This window comes from Microchirus variegatus, assembly GCF_963457635.1.
Source record: "Microchirus variegatus genome assembly, chromosome: 19".
Lineage (NCBI taxonomy): Eukaryota > Metazoa > Chordata > Actinopteri > Pleuronectiformes > Soleidae > Microchirus > Microchirus variegatus.
The window spans coordinates 21713855-21738264 of record NC_139820.1 but is presented as its reverse complement, the minus strand read 5'-3'; the positions used below and the strand labels follow the sequence as shown (position 1 = coordinate 21738264).

The 24410-nt window shown below is 39.7% G+C and overlaps 1 protein-coding gene across 1 annotated transcript; it reads left to right on the top strand.

The window, feature by feature from the left end:
• Positions 1-7998: 7998 nt before the first annotated feature.
• LOC310941036 (uncharacterized protein) lies at positions 7999-22647 on the top strand (the record flags this gene model as incomplete). The annotated part of the gene is made up of 5 exons (XM_083906107.1): positions 7999-8170; positions 9403-9775; positions 16390-16973; positions 22353-22520; positions 22640-22647. 5 exons carry the CDS (start codon positions 7999-8001, stop codon positions 22645-22647), a joined length of 1305 nt encoding a protein of 434 aa, XP_083762233.1.
• Between the last annotated feature and the right edge of the window lie 1763 nt (positions 22648-24410).

Here is a 24410-nt window from a genome sequence, read left to right as displayed (position 1 = left end):
AAGCGGAAAGAAACAAACACAACTTCTTTTCTTTTCGTTTTACGGCGGTTGGCATCCATCTATAGGCGCATTACCGCCCCCTTCTGCTCTGGAGTGTGAACCAGAAATAGGCCACCATCACAATATACACTGGCACACATATATTACCATATCTTACCATATATATTTTCCCCAATTTTATCCCATAATAAATTCACTACTATTCTGATTTGTGCTTTCTCCCTCATTTCCATGACTCCATTTAAGTTAAATTATTGATCCCCTAATTTCCTTAGATTATTTTTCATCACCTGTACCACATCATGTAGCACAAGAGTTTAAATACTGAGGAATCACTCTTGACTCACAACTTCTTTTCAAATGACAGATAAAAAACATTGTGAATAAAATTAATTTAAATTTGTCTAACTTCAGGTTGATTAGAAACAATCTAACTTTGTCCTATTGTGTTTTCTCTCTCTGTAATTATTCCTCCTACTCATACTAGCCATGAAGGCTAACTATTCCATTGGTTGTTACTGTTGTTTTAATGATTTTACTATCCTATGTTGTTGACATCAACCTGCCAAATGGACTACAGATGGAAATTAGCCGTTTGGCTATAATCTTGCATATTTACATGTATATGTTCTTTAATATGTTTTTTTCCCTGCTTTAAAGGTGAAGTAAGTAGTTTATAGTGCCATCTAGAGGAGAGGCTGAAATTTACAACAAAGAACTCCCCATTCTGTTCACCCCCTCCCTTCCCTGAGCGCTACGGTATCCTCAGCCGGTCAAATGTCGTCCTCGTCGTCTTTCTCCGTGTCAGCAGATGAGGTTCGTGAGGCGAGGGAGAGGGCGGAGCTACCGCGGCCGTAGCAGACGAAGCGGAGAGAGTGGAGGCGGGACTTCAGCTACAAGTAAAGAGACGCTTGATTTGTTCTCTCGCGTTTGTCCTTACAGGCTCCGGTAGAAACATGGCGTCTCGCTGTGAACAGTGGCAATGCAACCGCGGTCCACGACCATGTTATTTTACATGACTTTTTGAAACACTACAAAAATGAAACAAACTATTATACAACGACTAGACAATGCAGGAGCACATAATATGTATAAAAAAAGTGGATTTTGGGTCATATAAACCCATAAATACTACAGTGTCCCTTTAAATAATCTCAAACTCAAGTTGCCCAAAAGTGATCTGTGGGTCCAACAACACTTGTTTCATTGAGGATTGAGGTTTTATTTCAACAGGTAAAAGGAGATGAGTTTCTAGCAGAACATCACTTCTTGTCACTGTAAAGTTTTACACGTTACCTCATTTCACAAAAAAAAAAAATGTTTTGATACATTAACAATTTACAATTCTATAAACAAAAAAAAAATCATACAATTCACCCATTTTGCCAAAGTTTCTTTTAGTCAGTCAGCATTTCAAAAACAACGAATCCTACATCGTTCAAAATCCATTTACAGAATACCAAACCTGAAGCAGTCGGCTGTTCTGTTTTATCAAAGTATTACTATTATTATTGATAATATTATTAATAATAGTAGCATCTAGTGTTTTGGGAGCAGGGCTTTCCAGGTAAACTGACGAGTCACCCACTTATTTTATTAGACAATGAATATGTTATGGGACATTTTTACTCAAAGTGAAGAGAAATCCTCATTGTCTCATACACATTTTCTAAATCACAGGTACAAATAAACACTTTCCAAATGTTTCACAAGCACATGGTTTCTCATATATGAACTTCATAAAACTGTTTTACTGTCTCACAGTCTCCATATGTTTCTCTAAGATCTATAAGAGATCATTTATTGACTATCAAACACAAACTTTGTCTATAAGACTTTCATTTCATGTGTGTGAGTCCTCATGTGCTTCACCACAGTTGAAGAACGAGCAAAACTCTTTCCACACGTTTTACAGGAATACGGCTTCTCACCTGTATGGATTTTTTCATGGACTGTCAAAATCTGTTTCACCATGAAACTCTTACCACACGTTTGACAGGAAAATGGCTTCTCACCTGTATGAACTCTTTCATGGTATGTCAAACCACATTTGTGTCTAAAACTCTTTCCACACGATTTACAGGAATACGGCTTCTCGCCTGTGTGGATTTTTTCATGTCGTGTCAAAGTCTCTTTTACTCTGAAACTCTTTCCACACGTTTGACAGGAAAATGGCATCTCACCTGTATGAACTCTTTCATGGACTGTCAAACTACATCTGTATCTAAAACTCTTTCCACACGTTTTACAGGAATACAGCTTCTCATCTGTGTGGAATTTTTCATGGACTGTTAAACCACATCTTTGTTTAAAACTTTTTCCACACCATTTACAAGAAAATGGCTCCTCACCTGTATGAACTCTTTCATGGTTTGTCAAACCACATCTCTGTGTAAAACTCTTTCCACACATCTTACAGGAAAACAGCCCCTCACCTGTATGGGTTCTTTCATGGCGTGTCAAAGTCTCTTTTACTCTGAAAGTCTTTCCACAGGTTTGGCAGGAAAATGGCTTCTCACCTGTATGAACTCTTCCATGGTCTGTCAAACGAGCTCTCTGTGTAAAACTCTTTCCACACGTTTTACAGGAATACGGCTTCTCACCTGTATGGGTTCTTTCATGGTGTGTCAAAATATCTTTTACTCTGAAACTCTTTCCACACGTTTGACAGGAAAATGGCTTCTCACCTGTATGAATTCTTTCATGCTCTGTCAAAGTCCGTTTTGTTCTAAAACTCTTTCCACATGTTTTACAGGAATACGGCGTCTCACCTGTGTGGGATCTTTCATGGCATGTCAAATGCGATCTGCGTGCAAAACTTTTACCACACATTTTACAGGAATACTGCTTCACTTCAAGCTGTTCTCCCTCATGACTGGTACAGATTTCCTCCTGCTCCTCTTCAATCTGTCCTGACTTTGGTTCCTCTTGGCAAACGATCTCCAACAGTTTGCTCTGACGATTCACCTCCTCCTCGAACTCAAGGATTGTTCGTTCAAAGGCTGAGAATATTTCTTCAGCAGCAGCAGTTAGTCGCTCTTTGATTAAATGTCTCAAACGCTGACGTGAAGACATCACTTCAAGCTTTAAAGAGGAGCAGATTTCCTCCTGCTCCTCTTTAATCTGTCCTGACTCTGGTTCCTCTTGGTCCAGACTGGAGTTCCTCTCCTGGTTCCAGAGCTGCTGCTCAGTGAGAACATCCTCCTCTTTACAGACATGCTGCTGTGGAAGCTCTACAGACACAAAGAGACACAAAGGAACAGGTTACAGTTGGCATAAAAGTAAAAGAAGAAGGAAGTTAGCTTCAGATTGGATAGTTATTGGTTCATTTACAACAATGACTTCAAAATTTAAACTATTAAAAAAGGTTAATTCAGTCAACTCTTTATTCAAGTCCAGATGGAACTGAACTGAATGTGGACAACCTACCAAACCCTGCATTCAAATGACCATTATAGTCCAGCAGGTGGAGCATGTGAGTTCCTTTGAGGACATGAGGACAGTGCTGGACCAGTGTGTCCTTCAAAGATCATGTGAACTTTACAAAGTTTACAAATCCATACTTCATACTCATTTTAAACATTGTGTCCTGGTTTGAGACAAAGTAGTCGAGATAAGCTGTGCATTTACAAGCTGTAAATAAACACAACTGTTACATCACCATAGCAACGCAGCTCCATGTCTAAGTTCACTGTGTAAAGACAAAAACCCAAAGTTAATCTTTTGTCCCTGTTGGTAAAAACATATCTTAATCTATAAGGACGACAGTGCTTTAAGTGTCAGTCTACTTCATCTGTCTACAATTAACAACTTCATATTTTGTTGGGTTAGGGTTTAGTGAAATAACGGAATCTATTGTTATGTGGATGAGACAACAGTGATATAAGTCCAACATGAGTCACATTCACTTGTTAGTATTTATAAAGATCATTGTGCTTTTACAGACCTATTCGCTGGAACTTTACTCGAGGTTGACAAACGATCTCCAACAGTTTGCTCTGACGATTCACCTCCTCCTCGAACTCGGCGATTGTTCGTTCATAGGCTGAGAATATTTCCTCAACAGCAGCAGTTAGTCGCTCTGTGATTAAATGTCTCAAACACTGACGTGAAGACATCACTTCAAGCTGTTCTCCCTCATGACTGATGCAGATTTCCTCCTGCTCCTCTTTAAGCTGTCCTAACTTTGGTTCCTCTTGGCAAACGATCTCCAACAGTTTGCTCTGACGATTCACCTCCTCCTCGAACTCGACGATTGTTCGTTCAAAGACTGAGAATATTTCTTCAGCAGCAGCAGTTAGTCGCTCTGTGATTAAATGTCTCAAACACTGACGTGAAGACATCACTTCAACCTTTAAAGAGGAGCAGATTTCCTCCTGCTCCTCTTTAATCTGTCCTGACTCTGGTTCCTCTTGGTCCAGACTGGAGTTCCTCTCCTGGTTCCAGAGCAGCTGCTCAGTGAGAACCTCCTCCTCTTTACAGACATGCTGCTGTGGAAGCTCTACGACACAAAGAGACACAAAGGAACAGGTTACAGTTGGCATAAAAGTAAAATAAGAAGGAAGTTGGCTTCAGATTGGATAGTTATTGGTTCATTTACAACAATGACTTCAACATTTAAACTATTAAAAAAAGGTTAATTCAGTCAACTCCTTATTCAAGTCCAGATGGAACTGAACTAAATGTGGACAACCTACCAAACCCTGCATTCAAATGACCATTATAGTCCAGCGCGAGTCGCGACTCATCGCTGTTTCCGGCTCTGCAGGAAGTTCCGATCTCGGACTTGAGTTGACTTGTGGAGTTGTGGTTGCCTTCGAAATTGTAAGTGAAACAACCTTTGGCAGCTCAGATGGCTCGGACTAGTAGCTAATGTCGCAAGATGTGTGTGTGTGCCGCTCTGTTTAAGTTAAACTGTAGTATGACTCAACTGATCCGGGTTAATGATGCTAGAGACTCGTGACTCATGGGTTAATTTAAAGACACGGGTGAAAGATCCGATTGACTCATGACTCAACCAGCTCTACTTCAAAGATCATGTGAACTCTACAAAGTTTACAAATCCATGCTCCATACTCATTTTAAACAGTGTGTCCTGGTTTGAGACAAAGTTCTCCACAAATAGTCGAGCTAAGCTGTGCATTTAAGCTTGAGTTGCACGATACCCGCGATACATCGCAGTGCCAAATCGTAACGGTTCCTACAATACTAGAATTTCTACACGAAAAACTTACTGGAAGCCCTGGAAGAAACGATGGAAGACTTGAATATGGACAAAAACAAGATGTCAGCAGTCACTACTGACAATGCATCAAACAACATAAAAGCCTTTTCACAAAGATACACCTGGATACCATGTTTTGGACATAATCTCGATTCGGCCACTGACAAAGCGCTGGCTATAGACAGGGTTTCTTCCGCCTTATCCAGACTACGGAAAACTGTCTCTGCTTTTTCCAGGTCACCAAAGATGTCCAGGCTACTGCTAGAAAAACAGACAAACTTGGGTCTACCTCAGAAAAAGCTGCTTCATGATACACCAACACGCTGGAGCTCTGGTTATGACATGGTTGAGCGGTTCTTGGAGCAGCAGCAGGCTGTTAGGGCCACAGAGAGAAGGAAACGGCATCTCATGCCTAGGGACAGTGACATCACCACACTTGAAACAGTGAAGAAGGTGCTTGGGACCACTGCGACTGTTCACAGATGTTCTCAGTGGAGAGAAACTCCCCACAATATCTGCAGTTCAAGTGGTCATGTGGGACATATATCCTGTTGCCTTGGTGCATCTGAAGATGATGCCCCCCCCCCCCCCGTGCCGTGAAATGAAGGAGAAAGTTCTACAGGATCTCAACAAAAGATATATACGCAGACAAGGATTTACACATTATTCTTAACTGTGCCACATATCTTGATCCTCGTTTCAAAGACACCTTTGTGGCGATGATACCTGAGGTGAAACAACGTCTTTTCAAGGACATCGAGTAGCAGGAGACTCTGCAACACACTGAGCCTGAGGCTGAAGTTGAGGTAGATTCACCAGAGGAATGGCCAAGAACAGACATGCAAAGGCTCCTCGCAAGCATCAAAACAAAAAAGAAAGGAGAGGTCAGTGCCACCCCCTGCTCCCCCAGATCTGGGGAAAGGATGACCAATACACAGCAAATCCAACATGAGCTTGATGTCTATGCCAGAATGACAGAGATCAGCGGCAGACAACCCACTCGAGTGGTGGAAATTAAATTCTGTGACTCTGCCACTCCTCTCCCAATGTGCACGAAAACACTTTTGTTTTTGATTAATTTCAGCATCCAGCTGTGCCTCTGAATGGGTCTTCAGCACTGCTGGAGGGATCTGCACACCCAGATGGTGCAGATTAGATCCAGAAAGATTAGACATGCTTGTTTTCATTTCCAAAAATCTGCATGAAATTAAGAAGAGGTCAAAGGAGTAATGTAGGTTCTGTCTATATTGTATTCTATACATTATTCAGAATATACTGTTCAGTATTTTGTTAAGTTATTCTGTATAGAATTGAGCTACAATTCAATGAAGTAGCCTTTGATATGCCTTTGCATAAGCTATGTCCTATAAGTTAAGTACCTCAAGGTTTGGATAGACACAAACACACAGAGTGGATCGTTTTTTTCTTTTGTTTTAACTTTTTAATAAATGTTATTCAAAAAAATATTTGTTTCAGTCTAATTCTTACTTCACCAGTATTATGTTTATCGTGCACCAAACAACGTTATAAGTAATTAATAAGTATTTATAACTTGTACGAATACATTGCTGTTCATAAAAATAATAATAATAATGTGGTATCGTGATACTAACCGGAACCGTGGCACTTTGTCTGGTATCGTACCTTGGTTACTCATTTTGGTATCGTGACAAATCATGACAACAATTTAAGCTGCTAACTATTACATCACCATAGCAACACAGCTCAGTGTTTAAGTTCACTGTGCAAAGATAAACATCTAAAAGTACATTTTTAGTCCATGTTAGTACAATATATATATATATATATATATATATATATTAATATATAAGAACGACAGTGTTTAAGTACATTTAGTTTCTATTCTTCTTCTGTGTGTTTCATTCTACTGTTCTGAATGTTAACTTTACATTTTAGATTTTCTCTTTAGTCAAAACCTCGTGGATACAAAATAAGTCAAAGTCTACAATAAGTAAACGTGAGTCACATTCACTTGTTAGTATTTATAAAGATCATTGTGCTTTTACAGACCTATTCGCTGGAACTTTACTCGAGGTTTGCAAACGATCTCCAACAGTTTGCGCTGACGATTCACCTCCTCCTCGAACTCGACGATGTTTTGTTCAAAGACTGAGAATATTTCTTCAGCAGCAGCAGTTAGTCGCTCTGTGATTAAATGTCTACGTGAAGACATCGCTGCTTCGTTAAAAAGTGGAATATTTACCCGCGACACATGAAAACACCACCGTATTTCCGCTGCTAATGTCAAAACGTCGAGCTACGGAGCTAACGCTGCTAGCTCTGTGGTTGTTTACTTCCGCTTTGTGTTGATGTACTTCCGCTGTGTTTTTTTCTAAATAAATAAATAAAACGTTATTTGGGCCAACCCACCAAAACAGTCGGAAAAAAAATGCGGCACAAGAAAAAAAAAATTCAGGCAAAAAAAAAAATCCATGCTTGTTTGACATTTTTGAGTTGCTCTCGTGAACGTCTTATCCTCACTATCAGTTGAAACGTTACTGAAAAGTTTGAGCTTTTGGAGAGTTTAAGATAAACCTATTGAGTGAAAAATTCTGGAGTTGTAAACTACTTTAAACACGTAGTTGTCGGCGTATTTGCGCTGGGTGAGCAGAGCGGAAGTACATCAACACAAAGCGGAAGTAAACGAACACAGAGCTAGCAGCGTTAGCTCCGTAGCTCGACATTAGCAGCGGAAATACGGTGGTGTTTTCATGTGTCGCGGGTAAATATTTACGTCCTTAAACGAAGCAGCGATGTCTTCGCGTCAGTATTTGAGAAATGTAATCACAGAGCGACTAACTGCTGCTGCTGAAGAAATATTCTCAGTCTTTGAACAAAACATCGTCGAGTTCGAGGAGGAGGTGAATCGTCAGCGCAAACTGTTGGAGATCGTTTGCAAACCTCGAGTAAAGTTACCGCGAATAGGTCTGTAAAAGCACAATGATCTTTATAAATACTAACAAGTGAATGTGACTCACGTTTATTTATTGTAGACTTTGACTTATTTTGTATCCACGAGGTTTTGACTAAAGAGAAAATCTAAAATGTAAAGTTAACATTCAGAACAGTAGAATGAAACACACAGAAGAAGAATAGAAGCTAAATCTTTCGTTCATATACATCATCATGGACTAAATATGAACTTTTAGATCTTTGTCTTTACACAGTGAACTTAAACACTGATATGTGTTGCTATGGTGATGTAATGATAATTAAGCATTTAAGCTTATAACGGACCTAGACCCGAAGTTCATATTAACGCTGTTTTTAAGTGTGTATCTGCGTCATTTCCTTGTTTATGAAGCCCTGAAGTTTCGAAACAAACAGTTCAGCCATTGCTGAGAACGATGTGTTTTATTGTAATCTCGGGGCTCAGCGGGATCTCTGAAAATCCCATTTTATTTACGTAAACACTCGGTTCTCCTGAACAGCCGATCGTCCTGCTCCGGGCACAAGTCTTGGCACATCCAGTTGCGTATATTGAACCGCAGAAGAAGAATAACGTCCGTTGTGGAGGTGTTTCATGAGCGACAGTGTCTTCTGACTCGGGGTCTGACTCCGGATCAAAGTCATAAAGGGACTGCTGCAGGGAGTCGCAACGAAGCTATTATTAAACATTGTTAAAACAATGTTTTGATAATGAGGAGCAGTGCATCCACCGTTCCAGAGGGGGGAGCTGTGCTTCTGAGAGCAGATGTTCTGAATAGCACTGGCCAATCACAAGACTCTGTCTTCTGGGGGTCAGAGTTCACTCTGAAACATCGTGGCTGACGAACGGCGTCAGAAAAGATATAGCAGAAGTGAGATCTGTGTCTGTCTTTGTTAAAAAGTCGAGCCACAGTTTAGTCCTTCTGCGGTTTTCCTTGTCCATCTTCATTCAACGGTGAACACACACTGCAACTGAATGTGAGCTCACCACACCCTAACTAGGAAATCGATTCACGGCGATCAAACAATCGTAATTCAAATACAAAGTTTATGGTTTAAGATCCACAATACTGTGATTTGTGGTGGGCTTGACCAAACTAGGATAGAAGATACTTTTTAAGTTTTAATTGACACGCACAATAAGCTGAAATGTCATGCACTTTACTTCTTCTTCCTTCTTATTTTACGCCAACTGTAACCTGTTCCTTTGTGTCTCTTTGTGTCTGTAGAGTTTCCACAGCAGCATGTCTGTAGAGAGGAGGAGGTTCTCACTGAGCAGCAGCTCTGGAACCAGGAGAGGAACTCCAGTCTGGACCAAGAGGAACCAGAGTCAGGACAGATTAAAGAGGAGCAGGAGGAAATCTGCACCAGTCATGAGGGAGAACAGCTTGAAGTGAAGCAGGAGGCTGATACTTTAATGTTGACTCCTGCTAATGAGGAAAGTGACCACATGGAACCAGAACCAGACAGTGACCACCGGCTCCTCTGTCACAGCTCTCCTGTAGCTGAGAGTCAAGGTCACGCAGGAAGTCACCATGCGGAGAAAAACATCAGTGAACATGAGGAAGATGTGGATCCTCAGCGCAGACTGTTCCATATTAAGTGGGGACCTGTAATAAAGTTACACAGGACAGGTCTGTACAGCCAGGATGTGGCTTCTCTTTTACTTTGGTCTCCCCTCAACCAAGTTTGTCACCATGACAACAACTTTATGAATTCATAATCAATGCACTGATCACAATAAAAACAGAAATCAGACATATTCACTACTCACAAAAAGTTAGTGATATTCAACAAGAATATCCCCATGAAAAGTTCATGCTACAGTGATATTCTACCATGAGAGCAGGGCATTTATCACAATATTTCTGAATTACAACTGAAATCAAGACTTATGAAAACTTAACCTAGAAAAAAAAAACAGACCTAGATCTAAAAGTTAGATATGGTTTTATGATGTTTTTCCGTGTGGTGTGTGTCTTTGCTGTTGGTTCATATGAATCTTCCTCCTCTGCTGTGGCTTCAGGTGCAGTGAAGGAGCCCTGTCAGGATGTGACTTGTCCATTTTATGTGCTTGTTTACCTGTAGTGAAACGTATATATCAAAACTAAAATAGTGAAATAGTCTGGGGCCCGTATTTTTGTGTTTCTGCTCATGGAATTATATTATCTGGGTGTGTCGTTCTGTCTTTTTAATAGTTTTTTTTGGCGGTTATTGTTGAATGTGCAACTGTTTTATTTTTAACTTGAAAGTGTTGTCAGTAAAGTTGTAACCTGTTCCTTTGTGTTTCTGTGTCTGTAGAGCTTCCACAGCAGCATGTCTGTAAAGAGAAGGAGGTTCTCACTGAGCAGCAGCTCTGGAACCAGGAGAGGAACTCCAGTCTGGACCAAGAGGAACCAGAGTCAGGACATATTAAGGAGCAGCAGGAGAAAATCTGCACCAGTCATGAGGGAGAACAGCTTGAAGTGAATCAGGAGGCTGATACTTTAATGTTGACTCCTGCTAATGAGGAAAGTGACCACATGGAACCAGAACCAGACAGTGACCACCAGCTCCTCTGTCACAGCTCTCCTGTAGCTGAGAGTCAAGTCAGTCAAGAGGCAAATCCACAGAAGAGAAGTGACAGGACCAAAATAGACAACCGTCAAACGCCAAAGACGGGTAAAACTGTTAAAAAGACTTTTAGATGCGACACTTGTGGAAAAATGTTTCCTTGTAAGTCTTTGCTCGTTAGACATGTGGGAGTTCCTTCATGTGAGAAGCCGTATTCCTGTCAAACGTGTGGAAAGAGTTTTGGATGCAGATCGTATTTAACATGTCATGAAAGAGTTCATACAGGCGAGAAGCCGTATTCCTGTAAAACGTGTGGAAAGAGTTTTAAACAAAGCTCGCATTTGAAACAACACGAAAGACTTCACACAAGCGAGAAGCCATATTCCTGTAAAACGTGTGGAAAATGTTTTCGTCAAAAACAAACTTTGCAAGGCCATGAAAGAGGCCACACAGGTGAGAAGCCGTTTTCCTGTCAAACATGTGGAAGGTGGTTTAGACACAGAACGCATTTGAAACAACATGAAAGACTTCACACGGGCGAGAAGCCATATTCCTGTCAAACGTGTGGAAAGAGTTTTGCACTTAAACCGCATCTAATAAACCATGAAAGAGTTCATACAGGTGAGAAGCCATTTTCCTGTGAAACGTGTGGGAAGTGTTTTAGTCAAAAAAAGAGTTTGACAGGCCATGAAAGAGGTCACACAGGCGAGAAGCCTTTTTCCTGTCAAGAATGTGGAAAGAGGTTTCGAAACAGAGCGCATTTGAAACAACATGAAAGATTTCACACAGGCGAGAAGCCATATTCCTGTAAAACGTGTGGAAAGAGTTTTGCGCTCAAACCAAGTCTGACACGCCATGAAAGAGTTCATACAGGTGAGAAGCCATTTTCCTGTGCAACGTGCGGAAAGAATTTTCGTCAAAGGGTGCATATGACAAACCATGAAAAAGTTCACACACGTGGCAAGCTGTATTCCAGAAAACGTGTGGGAAGAGTTTTGGATAAAGACTGCATTTAACTGTCCATGGAAGAACTCGCACATGAAAAGCCATTTTCCTGTGTAAAACATGTTGAAAGCAGTTTGGAAATTGTTCATCTTTGACAATTCAATTCAAACATGAGAAACCATGTCCTTGTAAACATCTGGAAAGTGTTATTTTTCAGTGTATTTGTAATTTAGAAAATGTCAGACGGATTTCTCTTCACTTGACTCAGTAAAAAAGTATGTGTCCTTCTACATATTCTTTGCCTCCTGTGACTCATGGATGTTTTTACGCCGAGAGAACTGTAAAGTTAGTCATAGGTCGTAGCGTGAGAACATCGGACGTCCTTCTATATTACTGAAATGAAACCAGACCTCCCCGATTTGGGCCTGTTTACGAGTTTACGATTCCATCCCCCCGATGAATGGCAGTGCTTGAGGGGCCAATCCATGCGGTTATGAGCGTGAGAAAAGGAGTTTTGTTATCTCGAGATCACTCATTCATCATGTCATGGTCATGAATAGATTATTTTGTGATCTTGAGATAACGGACTGAAAAACTATAGAAGCGACGACGGGTGTCATGAGCTCTGTTGTAAATCCCATGAAATACGACACACTCTCCTGTATCTGGTGCCGTTTATTCAAGCGTATATATATATATATATATTATATATAAACATATATATACAGATATCAACTTGTTCACGGAGTTTCGTTTGTGCTACACCATCCCGAATGCCAGAAAAACTATGGATCTATAGACAAGAATCTCCCCCGAGAGACGTCACTGCCGTGTACGCGCGCACTGAAGCGCGGTCGTGTCTTGTCTCGTGAACGTCTTTTCCTCACTATCAGTTGAAACGTTACTGAAAAGTTTGAGTTTTTAGGGAGTTTAAGATAAACCTATTGAGTCAAAGATTCTGGAGTTGTAAACTACTTTTAACACGTAGTTAAAACACGGCGTATTTGCGCCGGGTGAGCACAGCGGAAGCACATCAACACAAAGCGGAAGTGAACGAACACAGAGATGATTTCTGGTCTATGCTGGGGCGCAGATAGACGATCTATGATGAACATTTACACAGCTCTAATAAGATCCAGCATTGACTGTGGTTGCACAGTGTACAGCTCAGCTTGTAAAACATCCCTTCAGAAATTGGACAGAATTCAATTTAAAGCACTAAGAATAGCTTTAGGAGCTATTAAAACAACTCCCACAAGTGCGCGACTGGTAGAAGCAGAGGAGTCCCCACTCGGGTTAAGATTCAACAAACTCGTTTTTTAACAAACTGGGTTAGACTGCAGGGAAGCATCAACAATCCAGCTCTCTCTGTTCTAAACGACTGCTGGGAATACCACAAACAAGCAAAGGCTTTTGGATGGAATATTAAGGAAACTGCTGTCCAGTATGGACTTAAAGACCTCAAGTTCAGCCCTGCACTGGCATTAAGTCGTGTTCCTCCATGGATCCTCTTCATATTATGGATATTTACACATTTTCGCAGACGGGTCAAAAGATTCACAAAATGGTCAACGTGGCATAGGAATTTATATTCCAAAGTTTAAGAAAACATACGGACACAGACTAAACAACTTTTTATCAATATACTCTGTAGAAATGACAGGTATTATAACAGCACTAAGATGGATTGAAGAAGTCAAACCCCTTATGTCAGTCATATGTTCAGACTCCATGGCAGTGCTGCAAAGTCTTATATCTGGAAATTCTATAAGAGAAGACCTAGTTATTGAAGTGAAAACACTTATTAGCTAATATTAGAAAAATCTTTGGAATCACAGTTCAGTTTTGTCGGGTATCAGCTCATATTGGGGTCAAAGGTAACGAAGCGGCTGACAAAATAGCCAGAAAAAGCAACTAAACTTGATCACATAACAATTCATATTCCGGAGATTATGAAAAGATGACAAGAAGAGTGGGAGGCTGATTGCAAAGGCGGACAATATTTCAAGGTTCAGAGTCAGGTTTGAGGGGAGAAGAATTACAACAGTGGGGTTTGACAGAAGAACACAAGTAGTGAACACAAGACTGAGACTAGGACACACAGGCCTTAATTCAACCCTGCAGATATTAGGGAAAAGTGATGGTCTGTGTATAGAATGTAAAATGAAGGAAGATGTTGAGCATGTTTTAATGTACTGTACAAAATATCATGTTTTCAGACAGGAGTGGAGTGAACAGGAAGTAGAAACAGGAATACACAACATACGAGAAGAACAAGGTATGCAGAGGAAAAGAATTAAAGCCCTTATCAGTTACTTAAAGAACACAAGATTAATGGAAATCATTTAGGTACATTTATTTGCCCTTTAAAAAAAAAAAAAAGATAAATACGTTAATTAATTACTTGATTATTTATTTGTTTCTTTATTATTATTATTATTATTATTGTACTTATTTATTTACTTAATTTATCATCTATTTTCTCCTTACCAAAATCAGAATGTGAGTCTATCCCATCCAGTCCCTTTACACACTCCTGTACAGTAGATGGCGGTATACGCAAACAAAAGCTGTAACCCGCCATTAATAGGAAAGAAGAAGAAGAAGTAAACAAACAAAGAGCTAGCAGCGTTAGCTCCGTACGCCAAGTTTCGACATTAGCAGCGGAAATACGGTGGTGTTTTCATGTGTCGCGGGTAAATATTCCACTTTTTAACGAAGCAGCGATGTCTTCACGTAGACATTTAATCACAGAGCGACTAACTGCTGCTGCTGAAGAAATATTCTCAGTCTTTGAACAAAACATCGTCGAGTTCGAGGAGGAGGTGAATCGTCAGCGCAAACTGTTGGAGATCGTTTGCAAACCTCGAGTAAAGTTCCAGCGAATAGGTCTGTAAAAGCACAATGATCTTTATAAATACTAACAAGTGAATGTGACTCACGTTTATTTATTGTAGACTTTGACTTATTTTGTATCCACGAGGTTTTGACTAAAGAGAAAATCTAAAATGTAAAGTTAACATTCAGAACAGTAGAATGAAACACACAGAAGAAGAATAGAAGCTAAATGTACTTATACACTGTCGTTCTTATTGATTAAGATATATATATTTTACTAACATGGACTAAATATGAACTTTTAGATGTTTATCTTTGCACAGTGAACTTAAACACTGAGCTGTGTTGCTATGGTGATGTAATAGTTAGCAGCTTAAATGCACAGCTTAGCTCGACTATTTGTGGAGAACTTTGTCTCAAACCAGGACACACTGTTTAAAATGAGTATGAAGTATGGATTTGTAAACTTTGTAAAGTTCACATGATCTTTGAAGGACACACTGGTCCAGCACTGTCCTCGTGTCCGCAAAGGAACTCACATGCTCCACCTGCTGGACTATAATGGTCATTTGAATGCAGGGTTTGGTAGGTTGTCCACATTTAGTTCAGTTCCATCTGGACTTGAATAAGGAGTTGACTGAATTAACCTTTTTTAATAGTTTAAATGTTGAAGTCATTGTTGTAAATGAACCAATAACCATCCAATCTGAAGCTAACTTCCTTCTTATTTTACTTTTATGCCAACTGTAACCTGTTCCTTTGTGTCTCTTTGTGTCTGTAGAGCTTCCACAGCAGCATGTCTGTAAAGAGGAGGAGGTTCTCACTGAGCAGCAGCTCTGGAACCAGGAGAGGAACTCCAGTCTGGACCAAGAGGAACCAGAGTCAGGACAGATTAAAGAGGAGCAGGAGGAAATCTGCTCCTCTTTAAAGCTTGAAGTGATGTCTTCACGTCAGTGTTTGAGACATTTAATCACAGAGCGACTAACTGCTGCTGCTGAAGAAATATTCTCAGCATTTGAACGAACAATCACCGAGTTCGAGGAGGAGGTGAATCGTCAGAGCAAACTGTTGGAGATCGTTTGCAAACCTCGAGTAAAGTTACAGCGAATAGGTCTGTAAAACCACAATGATCTTTATAAATACTAACAAGTGAATGTGACTCACGTTGGACTTATATCACTGTTGTCTCATCCACATAACAATAGATTCAGTTATTTCACTAAACCCTAACCCAACAAAATATGAAGTTGTTAATTGTAGACAGATGAAGTAGACTGACACTTACAGCACTGTCGTCCTTATAGATTAAGATATGTTTTTACCAACAGGGACAAAAGATTAACTTTGGGTTTTTGTCTTTACACAGTGAACTTAGACATGGAGCTGTGTTGCTATGGTGATGTAACAGTTGTGTTTATTTACAGCTTGTAAATGCACAGCTTAGCTCGACTATTTGGTCTCAAACCAGGACACACTGTTTAAAATGAGTATGAAGTATGGATTTGTAAACTCTGTAATGTTCACATGATCTTTGAAGGACACACTGGTCCAGCACTGTCCTCATGTCCTCAAAGGAACTCACATGCTCCACCTGCTGGACTATAATGGTCATTTGAATGCAGGGTTTGGTAGGTTGTCCAAATTCAGTTCCATCTTGACTTGAATAAGGAGTTGACTGAATTAACCTTTTTTTAATAGTTTACATATTTGAAGTCATTGCTGTACATGAACCATAACAATCCAATCCGAAGCTAACTTCCTTCTTATTTTACTTTTATGCCAACTGTAACCTGTCTCTTCCTGTCTGTAGAGCTCCCACAGCAGCATGTCTGTAAAGAGGAGGAGGTTCTCACTGAGCAGCAGCTCTGGAACCAGGAGAGGAACTCCAGTCTGGACCAAGAGAAACCAGAGTCAGGACAGATTAAAGAGGAGCAGGAGGAAATCTGCACCAGTCATGAGGGAGAACAGCTTGAAGTGAAGCAGGAGGCTGATACTTTAGTGTTGACTCCTGCTAATGAGGAAAGTGACCACATGGAACCAGAACCAGACAGTGACCACATGGAACCAGAACCAGGCAGTGACGTGAACAAAATGGACAACTGTCACGCGTCAAAGACGGGTAAAACTGTTAAGATGACTTTTAAATGTGCCACTTGTGGAAAAGGGTTTCCTTGTAAGCCTTTGCTCGTTAGTCATATGAAAGTTCACACAGGTCAGAAGCCATATTCATGTAAAATATGTGGGAAGAGTTTTAGTCAAATACGGAGTTTGACACGGCATGAAAATGTTCACACAGGTGAGAAGTCATATTCCTGCAAAATGTGTGGAAAGAGTTTTAGTCAAAAAGGAACTTTGACTCACCATGAGAGAATTCACACAGGTGAAAAGCCATATTCCTGCAAAACGTGTGGAAAGAGTTTTATTAGAAAATGTGCTTTGACAGTCCATGAGAGCGTTCATTCAGGTGAGAAGCCATATTCCTGTAAAACTTGTGGGAAGAGTTTTAGACTAAGAAATCGTTTGACAGAGCATCAAGTAATTCACACAGGTGAGAGGCCATATTGTTGTCAAACGTGTGGAAAGAGTGTTGGATGCAGAAGTGGTTTGATAGAGCATGAAAGAATTCACACAGGTGAGAAGCCGTATTCCTGTAGAACTTGTGGAAAGAATTTTAGACACAGAAGTGGTAGGATAGATCATGAAAGAATTCACACAGGTGAGAAGCCGTATTCCTGTAAAACATGTGGAAAGCGTTTTGGATGCAGAACGCTTTTGGCATGCCATGAAAGAACTCACACAGGTGAGAAGCCGTATTCCTGTAAAACGTGTGGAAAGAGTTTTGGATGCAGATCACATTTGAAACGCCATGAAGGAATTCACACAGGTGAGAAGCCGTATTCTTGTAAAACTTGTGGAAAGAGTTTTAGACAAAGAACTGGTTTGACATGCCATGAAAAAACTCACACAGGTGAGAATCCGTAATCCTGTAAAACGTGTGGAAAGAGTTTTTCACATTCTTCCACTGTGGTGAAGCACATGAGGACTGAAATGAAAGTGTTATAGACAACGTTTGCATGCGATTGTCAATAAATGATCTCTTATAGATCTAATAGAAACGTGGAAGGTTTTATACAGTAACACAGTTTTATGAAGTTCATACATAAGAAACCATGTGCTTGTGAAACATTTTTTTTTTTTTTATCTGTATCTGTATTTTAGAAAATGTGTTTGAGACAATGAGGATTTCTCTTCACTGAGATGAGTATGTGTCCCTAAACATATTCATCATCTAATAAAATAAGTGGGTGACTCGTCGGTTTACCTGGAAATCCCTGCTCCCAAAACACTAGATACTACTACTACTAATATTAGTTCATTAATAATGATAATACTGTCATAAAACAGAACAGCCGACTGCTTCAGGTTCAGGATTCTGTAAATGGTTTTTGAACGACGTATGATTCTTTGTTTTTGAAAAGCTGATCGACTTAAAGAAACTTTGGCAAAATGGGTAAATTGATTGATTTTTTTTTTCTTTATAGAAGTGTACGATGTGTCAATGTATCAAAACAAAATGAATTATCTGTGAAATGAGGCAACACGTGTACAACTTTACAGTGATGAAGTGATGTTCTGTCAGAAACTCATCTCCTTTTACCTGTTGAAATAAAACCTCAATCCTCAATGAAACCAAGTGTTTTTGAAGCAAAAGTAACCAAAGTACAGGAGCCACAAATCACTGTTGGGCAACTGGAACAGTTTGTTTTTTTTACGATATATTTCAGTAATCCAAAAATAATGTCAAAAATTCAAACTCTAAAATTCAAATATGAGTATGGTCAACCCACGAGATCAGAGTTGAATCCGTGCACCTTTGCCTCCTGTGCATCATGGATGTTTTTACGCCCAGAGAACTGTCAAGTTAGTCGTAGGTCGTAGCGTGAGATCATCTGACGTCCTTCTCTATTACTGAAACTAACCCGGACCTCCCCGATTTGGGCCTGAGCTTTTAGAGAGTTTAAGATAAACCGATTGAGTGAAAGATTCTGGAGTTGTAAACTACTTTTAACACGTAGTTGTCGGCGTATTTTAAGAGTGTATGGCTGCAGACCGGAGCTTTCTGTTTCGGGCCGTGAAACCACGCCCCCAAGGAAAACAATTTTCAAAATAAAAGCTCGCGTCGGGTACCGCTTCCTGTTGCCATACACATTAAATGACGCTGGTAAATTGTATAACATGTATTGTTCAATATGAGATTTATGCGCCACACGTAAAGGCCAAAGTGTATGGCTGCAGTCTGGAGCCTCTCGTCTCGTACATCCGCGCTTATTTTATAATTTTCAGAATAAAAGCTCGCGTCCGTTAATATTGTGTTTTAACCAAAGAGCCTCTGTTGGTTAGTTTAAACTTTCAACAAGTTTAATGGCAGGTGTAATAATAAAAACATAATAATAATGAATTGTTTTGTGTGTAAATATCAGTTAAAAATCACATACTATTAGAGTTGGATTAAATATTTTATATGTATTTAATGTTTTTACTGGCAGAGTTTGCTGCAGAATCCAGGGTGGGGATCTTCGGCTGTTCGTCTTAAAAACACTGGTGTGTAGCTTAAGGAAAATTATACAAACAAACCATCAAGTTATGCGACCATTAAACTAACTTTAGCTGATATTCACTGGCAAACGTCAGCGTTACACGTTGAGGCCGTTTCGAATCGCATGTTTTCCTCAAATAAACATGTTTATTGCGCTGGGTGAGCACAGCGGAAGTACATCAACACAAAGCGGAAGTAAACGAACACAGAGCTAGCAGCGTTAGCTCCGTAGCTCCACGTTTCGACATTAGCAGCGGAAATACGGTGGTGTTTTCATGTGTCGCGGGTAAATGTTCCACTTTTTAACGAAGCAGCGATGTCTTCACGTAGACATTTAATCACAGAGCGACTAACTGCTGCTGCTGAAGAAATATTCTCAGTATTTGAACAAAACATCGTCGAGTTCGAGGAGGAGGTGAATCGTCAGCGCAAACTGTTGGAGATCGTTTGCAAACCTCGAGTAAAGTTCCAGCGAATAGGTCTGTAAAAGCACAATGATCTTTATAAATACTAACAAGTGAATGTGACTCACGTTTATTTATTGTAGACTTTGACTTATTTTGTATCCACGAGGTTTTGACTAAAAAGAGAAAATCTAAAATGTAAAGTTAACATTAAGAACAGTAGAATGAAACACACAGAAGAAGAATAGAAGCTAAATGTACTTAAACACGGTCGTTCTTGTAGATTAAGATATATATATTTTACCAACATGGACTAAAAATGAACGTTCAGATGTTTATCTTTGCACAGTGAACTTCAACACTGAGCTGTGTTGATGGTGATGTAATAGTTAGCAGCTTAATGCACAGCTTAGCTCGACTATTTGTGGAGAACTTTGTCTCAAACCAGGACACACTGTTTAAAATGAGTATGAAGTATGGATTTGTAAACTTTGTAATGTTCACATGATCTTTGAAGGACACACTGGTCCAGCACTGTCCTCATGTCCTCAAAGGAACTCACATGCTCCACCTGCTGGACTATAATGGTCATTTGAATGCAGGGTTTGGTAGGTTGTCCACATTCAGTTCAGTTCCATCTGGACTTGAATAAGGAGTTGACTGAATTAACCTTTTTTTTATAGTTTAAATGTTGAAGTCATTGTTGTTAATGAACCAATAACCATCCAATCTGAAGCTAACTTCCTTCTTCTTTTACTTTTATGCCAACTGTAACCTGTTCCTTTGTGTCTCTTTGTGTCTGTAGAGCTTCCACAGCAGCATGTCTGTAAAGAGGAGGAGGTTCTCACTGAGCAGCAGCTCTGGAACCAGGAGAGGAACTCCAGTCTGGACCAAGAGGAACCAGAGTCAGGACAGATTAAAGAAGAGCAGGAGGAAATCTGCTCCTCTTTAAAGCTTGAAGTGATGTCTTCATGTCAGTGTTTGAGACATTTAATCACAGAGAGACTAACTGCTGCTGCTGAAGAAATATTCTCAGTCTTTGAACGAACAATCGTCGAGTTCGAGGTGGAGGTGAATCGTCAGAGCAAACTGTTGGAGATCGTTTGCCAACCTCGAGTAAAGTTACAGCGAATAGGTCTGTAAAAGCACAATGATCTTTATAAATACTAACAAGTGAATGTGACTCATGTTGGACTTATTTCACTGTTGTCTCATCCACATAATAATAGATTCAGTTATTTCACTAAACCATAACCCAACAAAATATGAAGTTGTTAATTGTAGACAGATGAAGTAGACTGACACTTAAAGCTGTCGTTCTTATAGATTAAGATATGTTTTTACCAACAGGGACAAAAGATTAACTTTGGGTTTATGTTAGTGCTGTCGAGCTATTAAAATATTTAATCGCATTAATGTCATAGTTAACTTGCGATTAATTGCACATTTTTATCTATTCTAAATGTCCATTGATTTCTTTTTGTACCATTATTTTTCCTTATTTTAATGCTCTTATCAACGCAGGTAAAGTGGATTGGCTTTGTGTAAATGTTATTTGCATATTTTGGCATATACTGTGGTTTAGGGCTGAACAATTAATTGAAATTTATCCAAAGTGCAATACAGCTTACTGCAATTTCAAGACACAACATTTATAATATAATATTTGTTCATGCTAAAATCTAATTTTAGATGAATTATTATTACACTTATACAGACTGAACTTCCCTGGCAGACAAACAAATCTGTGTTACAGGCTAAACCTGCTGTGTGTAACTTGTGTGTGTGCTGTAGGAGGTACGAGACGTTTGTGTGTGATGTCAGAGAGGTACGTAGGTGAAGCAGGAAGTAATGTGTTCCGTGTATTTATATTAGCGAGCCGCAGGTGAATATCTCCGTCACTCTGCATATTTTGAGTTCTTCGTCTTATTGTGAGAGCCGCACAATAATAACAGAGTCTGTGTATCACCCCGCAGTTCTGTGAATAAAGGGGCTTTATTCAATGCAGACGAAGTCCCGTGGTTTAATGTGTTGTTGCCGTAACAAGCTAATCCGAGCTGAAGGAGCTAGCTGAGAAGCGCACATCGCTCGCCATCCGCTCAAAACGGAACGTTTACTCTTTACTTACGCGAGCCAATAACTATCCAATCTGAAGCTAACTTCCTTCTTATTTTACTTGTATGCCAACTGTAACCTGTTCCTTTGTGTCTCTTTGTGTCTGTAGAGCTTCCACAGCAGCATGTCTGTAAAGAGGAGGAGGTTCTCACTGAGCAGCAGCTCTGGAACCAGGAGAGGAACTCCGGTCTGGACCAAGAGGAACCAGAGTCAGGACAGATTAAAGAGGAGCAGGAGGAAATCTGCTCCAGTCATGAGGAACAGCTTGAAGTGAAGCAGGAGGCTGATACTTTAATGTTGACTCCTGCTAATGAGGAAAGTGACCACATGGAACCAGAACCAGACAGTGACCACATGGAACCAGAACCAGACAGTGACCACGTGGAACCAGAACCAAACAGTGACCACCAGCTTCTCTGTCACAGCTCTCCTTTAGCTGAGAGTCAAGGTCACACAGGAAGTCACCACGTTGACTCTGTGTCTAATAGAAATGCAGAAGCAAATCCACAGAAGAGAAGTGACGTGAACAACTGTCACACGTCAAAGACAGGTAAAACTGTTAAAAAGACTTTTAAATGTGACACTTGTGGAAAAATGTTTCCTTGTAAGTCTTATTTCGTTAGACATATGAGAGTTCATACAGGTGAGAAACCATATTCCTGTAAAACGTGTGGAAAGAGTTTTGGTCAAAAATCTACTCTGACAAAACATGAAAGAGTTCACACAGGTGAGAAGCCATATTCCTGTAAAACCTGTGGAACGAGTTATGGATACAGATCGCATTTGACATCCCATGAAAGAGTTCACACAGGTGAGAAGCCATATTCCTGTAAGACATGTGGAAAGAGTTTTAGACACAAATTGAATTTTGACATTCATGAAAGAGTTCACACAGGTGAAAAGCCGTATTCCTGTAAAACTTGTGGGAAGAGTTTTAGACAAAGAGGTGGTTTGACAGAACATGAAAGAGTTCACACAGATGAGAGGCCTTATTTCTGTGAAATGTGTGGAAAGTGTTTTAGACTTGCATCGACTTTGAGACGCCATGAAAGAGCCCACACAGACGAGAAGCCGCATTCCTGTAAAACATGTGGAAAGAGTTTTAGGTACAGACATTGTTTGACAAACCATGAAAGAATTCATGCAGCTGAGAAACCATATTCCTGTGAAACGTGTGGAAAATGTTTTAGACATAAATCGACTTTGACCAACCATGAAAGAACTCACACAGGTGAGAAGCCGTTTTCATGTAAAACATGTGGAAAGCGTTTTATGTATTCTTCGCATGTGATGAGGCACATCAAGACTCACACGTGAAACAAAAGTGTTATAGACAGTTGGCATTTGATAAAAGACCTCTTATAGATCATACAGAAACGTGTTAAGTGTTCGACAGTAAAACAGTTTTATGAAGTTCATACATGTGCTTGTGAAAAATTTGGAAAGTGTTTTTTTTTATTTGTACCTGTATTTTAGAAAATGTGAGTAAAAATGTCCCTCAACATATTCATTATCTAATAAAATAAGTGGGTGACTCGTCAGTTTACCTGGAGAGCCCTGCTCCCAAACCACTAGATACTACTGCTACTACTATTAATACACTAATAACGATAATACTGTCATAAAACAAAACAGCTGACTGCTTCAGGTTTGGTATTCTGTAAATGGATTGTGAACGACGTAGGATTCTTTGTTTTTGAAATGCTGATCGACTTAAAGAAACTAGTAAAATGGGTGGATTTGATTGAAATTGATTTTTTTTCTTGATAGAAGTGTACGATGTGTCAATGTATTAAACAAAATGAATAATCGGTGAAATGAAGCAACGTGTAAAACTTTACAGTGATAAAAAGTGATGGTCTGCCAGAAACTCATCTCCTTTTATCTGTTGAAATAAAACCTCAATCCTCAATGAAACCAATTGCACAAATCACTGTTGGGCAACTGGAACAGTTTTTACACAAGTCCTTTTTCTTCCTTTTTTTTTCTCTACATAAAATCCTGTGATTTCTTCAGTTATATTACGATATATTTAAAAAATTCAAACTCTAAAATTCAAATATGAGTATGGTCAACCCACGAGATCAGAGTTGAATCTGTGCGCCTTTGCCTCCTGTGCATCATGGATGTTTTTACGCCCAGAGAACTGTAAAGTTAGTCGTAGGTCGTCGCGTGAGAACATCGGACGTCCAACTCATTCATCATTATTTTGTTATCTTTAGATATATAAAATATAATGTATAGAAGAAACTACGGGTGTTCTGATCTCGATAGTAAATTTAATAGCAATCGTTAACGACCTCATAATCTCGACCTTTGAAAGCAAAGGCAGAATTGATTTGATTTAGCCACGCCCCCAGTGTGACTTCCTGTAGGTTTGCAGAGGGGAAAAAACACAAGTGTTGTGTATCTCGTAATAATAGAATATGCACTTCTTCTTTGAGCCTTACTTATGATCATATGTCGTTATACTGACGTGAAAACATCACTGCTTCGTTAAAAGCTGGAATATTTATATTTATATTTATTTTGTTCGACCGGAATATTCACCCTGTGACACACGAAAACACCGCCGACCGTGTGGTTTGTTTTGTTTACTTCCGCTGGGTGTCACAGTTGTCACGTTCCGTCAGAGGACGTACTGGCAATCGTTTATTTACCTTTAGAACATGAAACGAACGGTAACTCGTAAAACAGTGCGCCGTGATCGTTTACGTACCGTTAGCGATCGGATAACATCGTTGTTTCCACCCGAGACTTTGAGGAAGGTGCACATCAACACAGT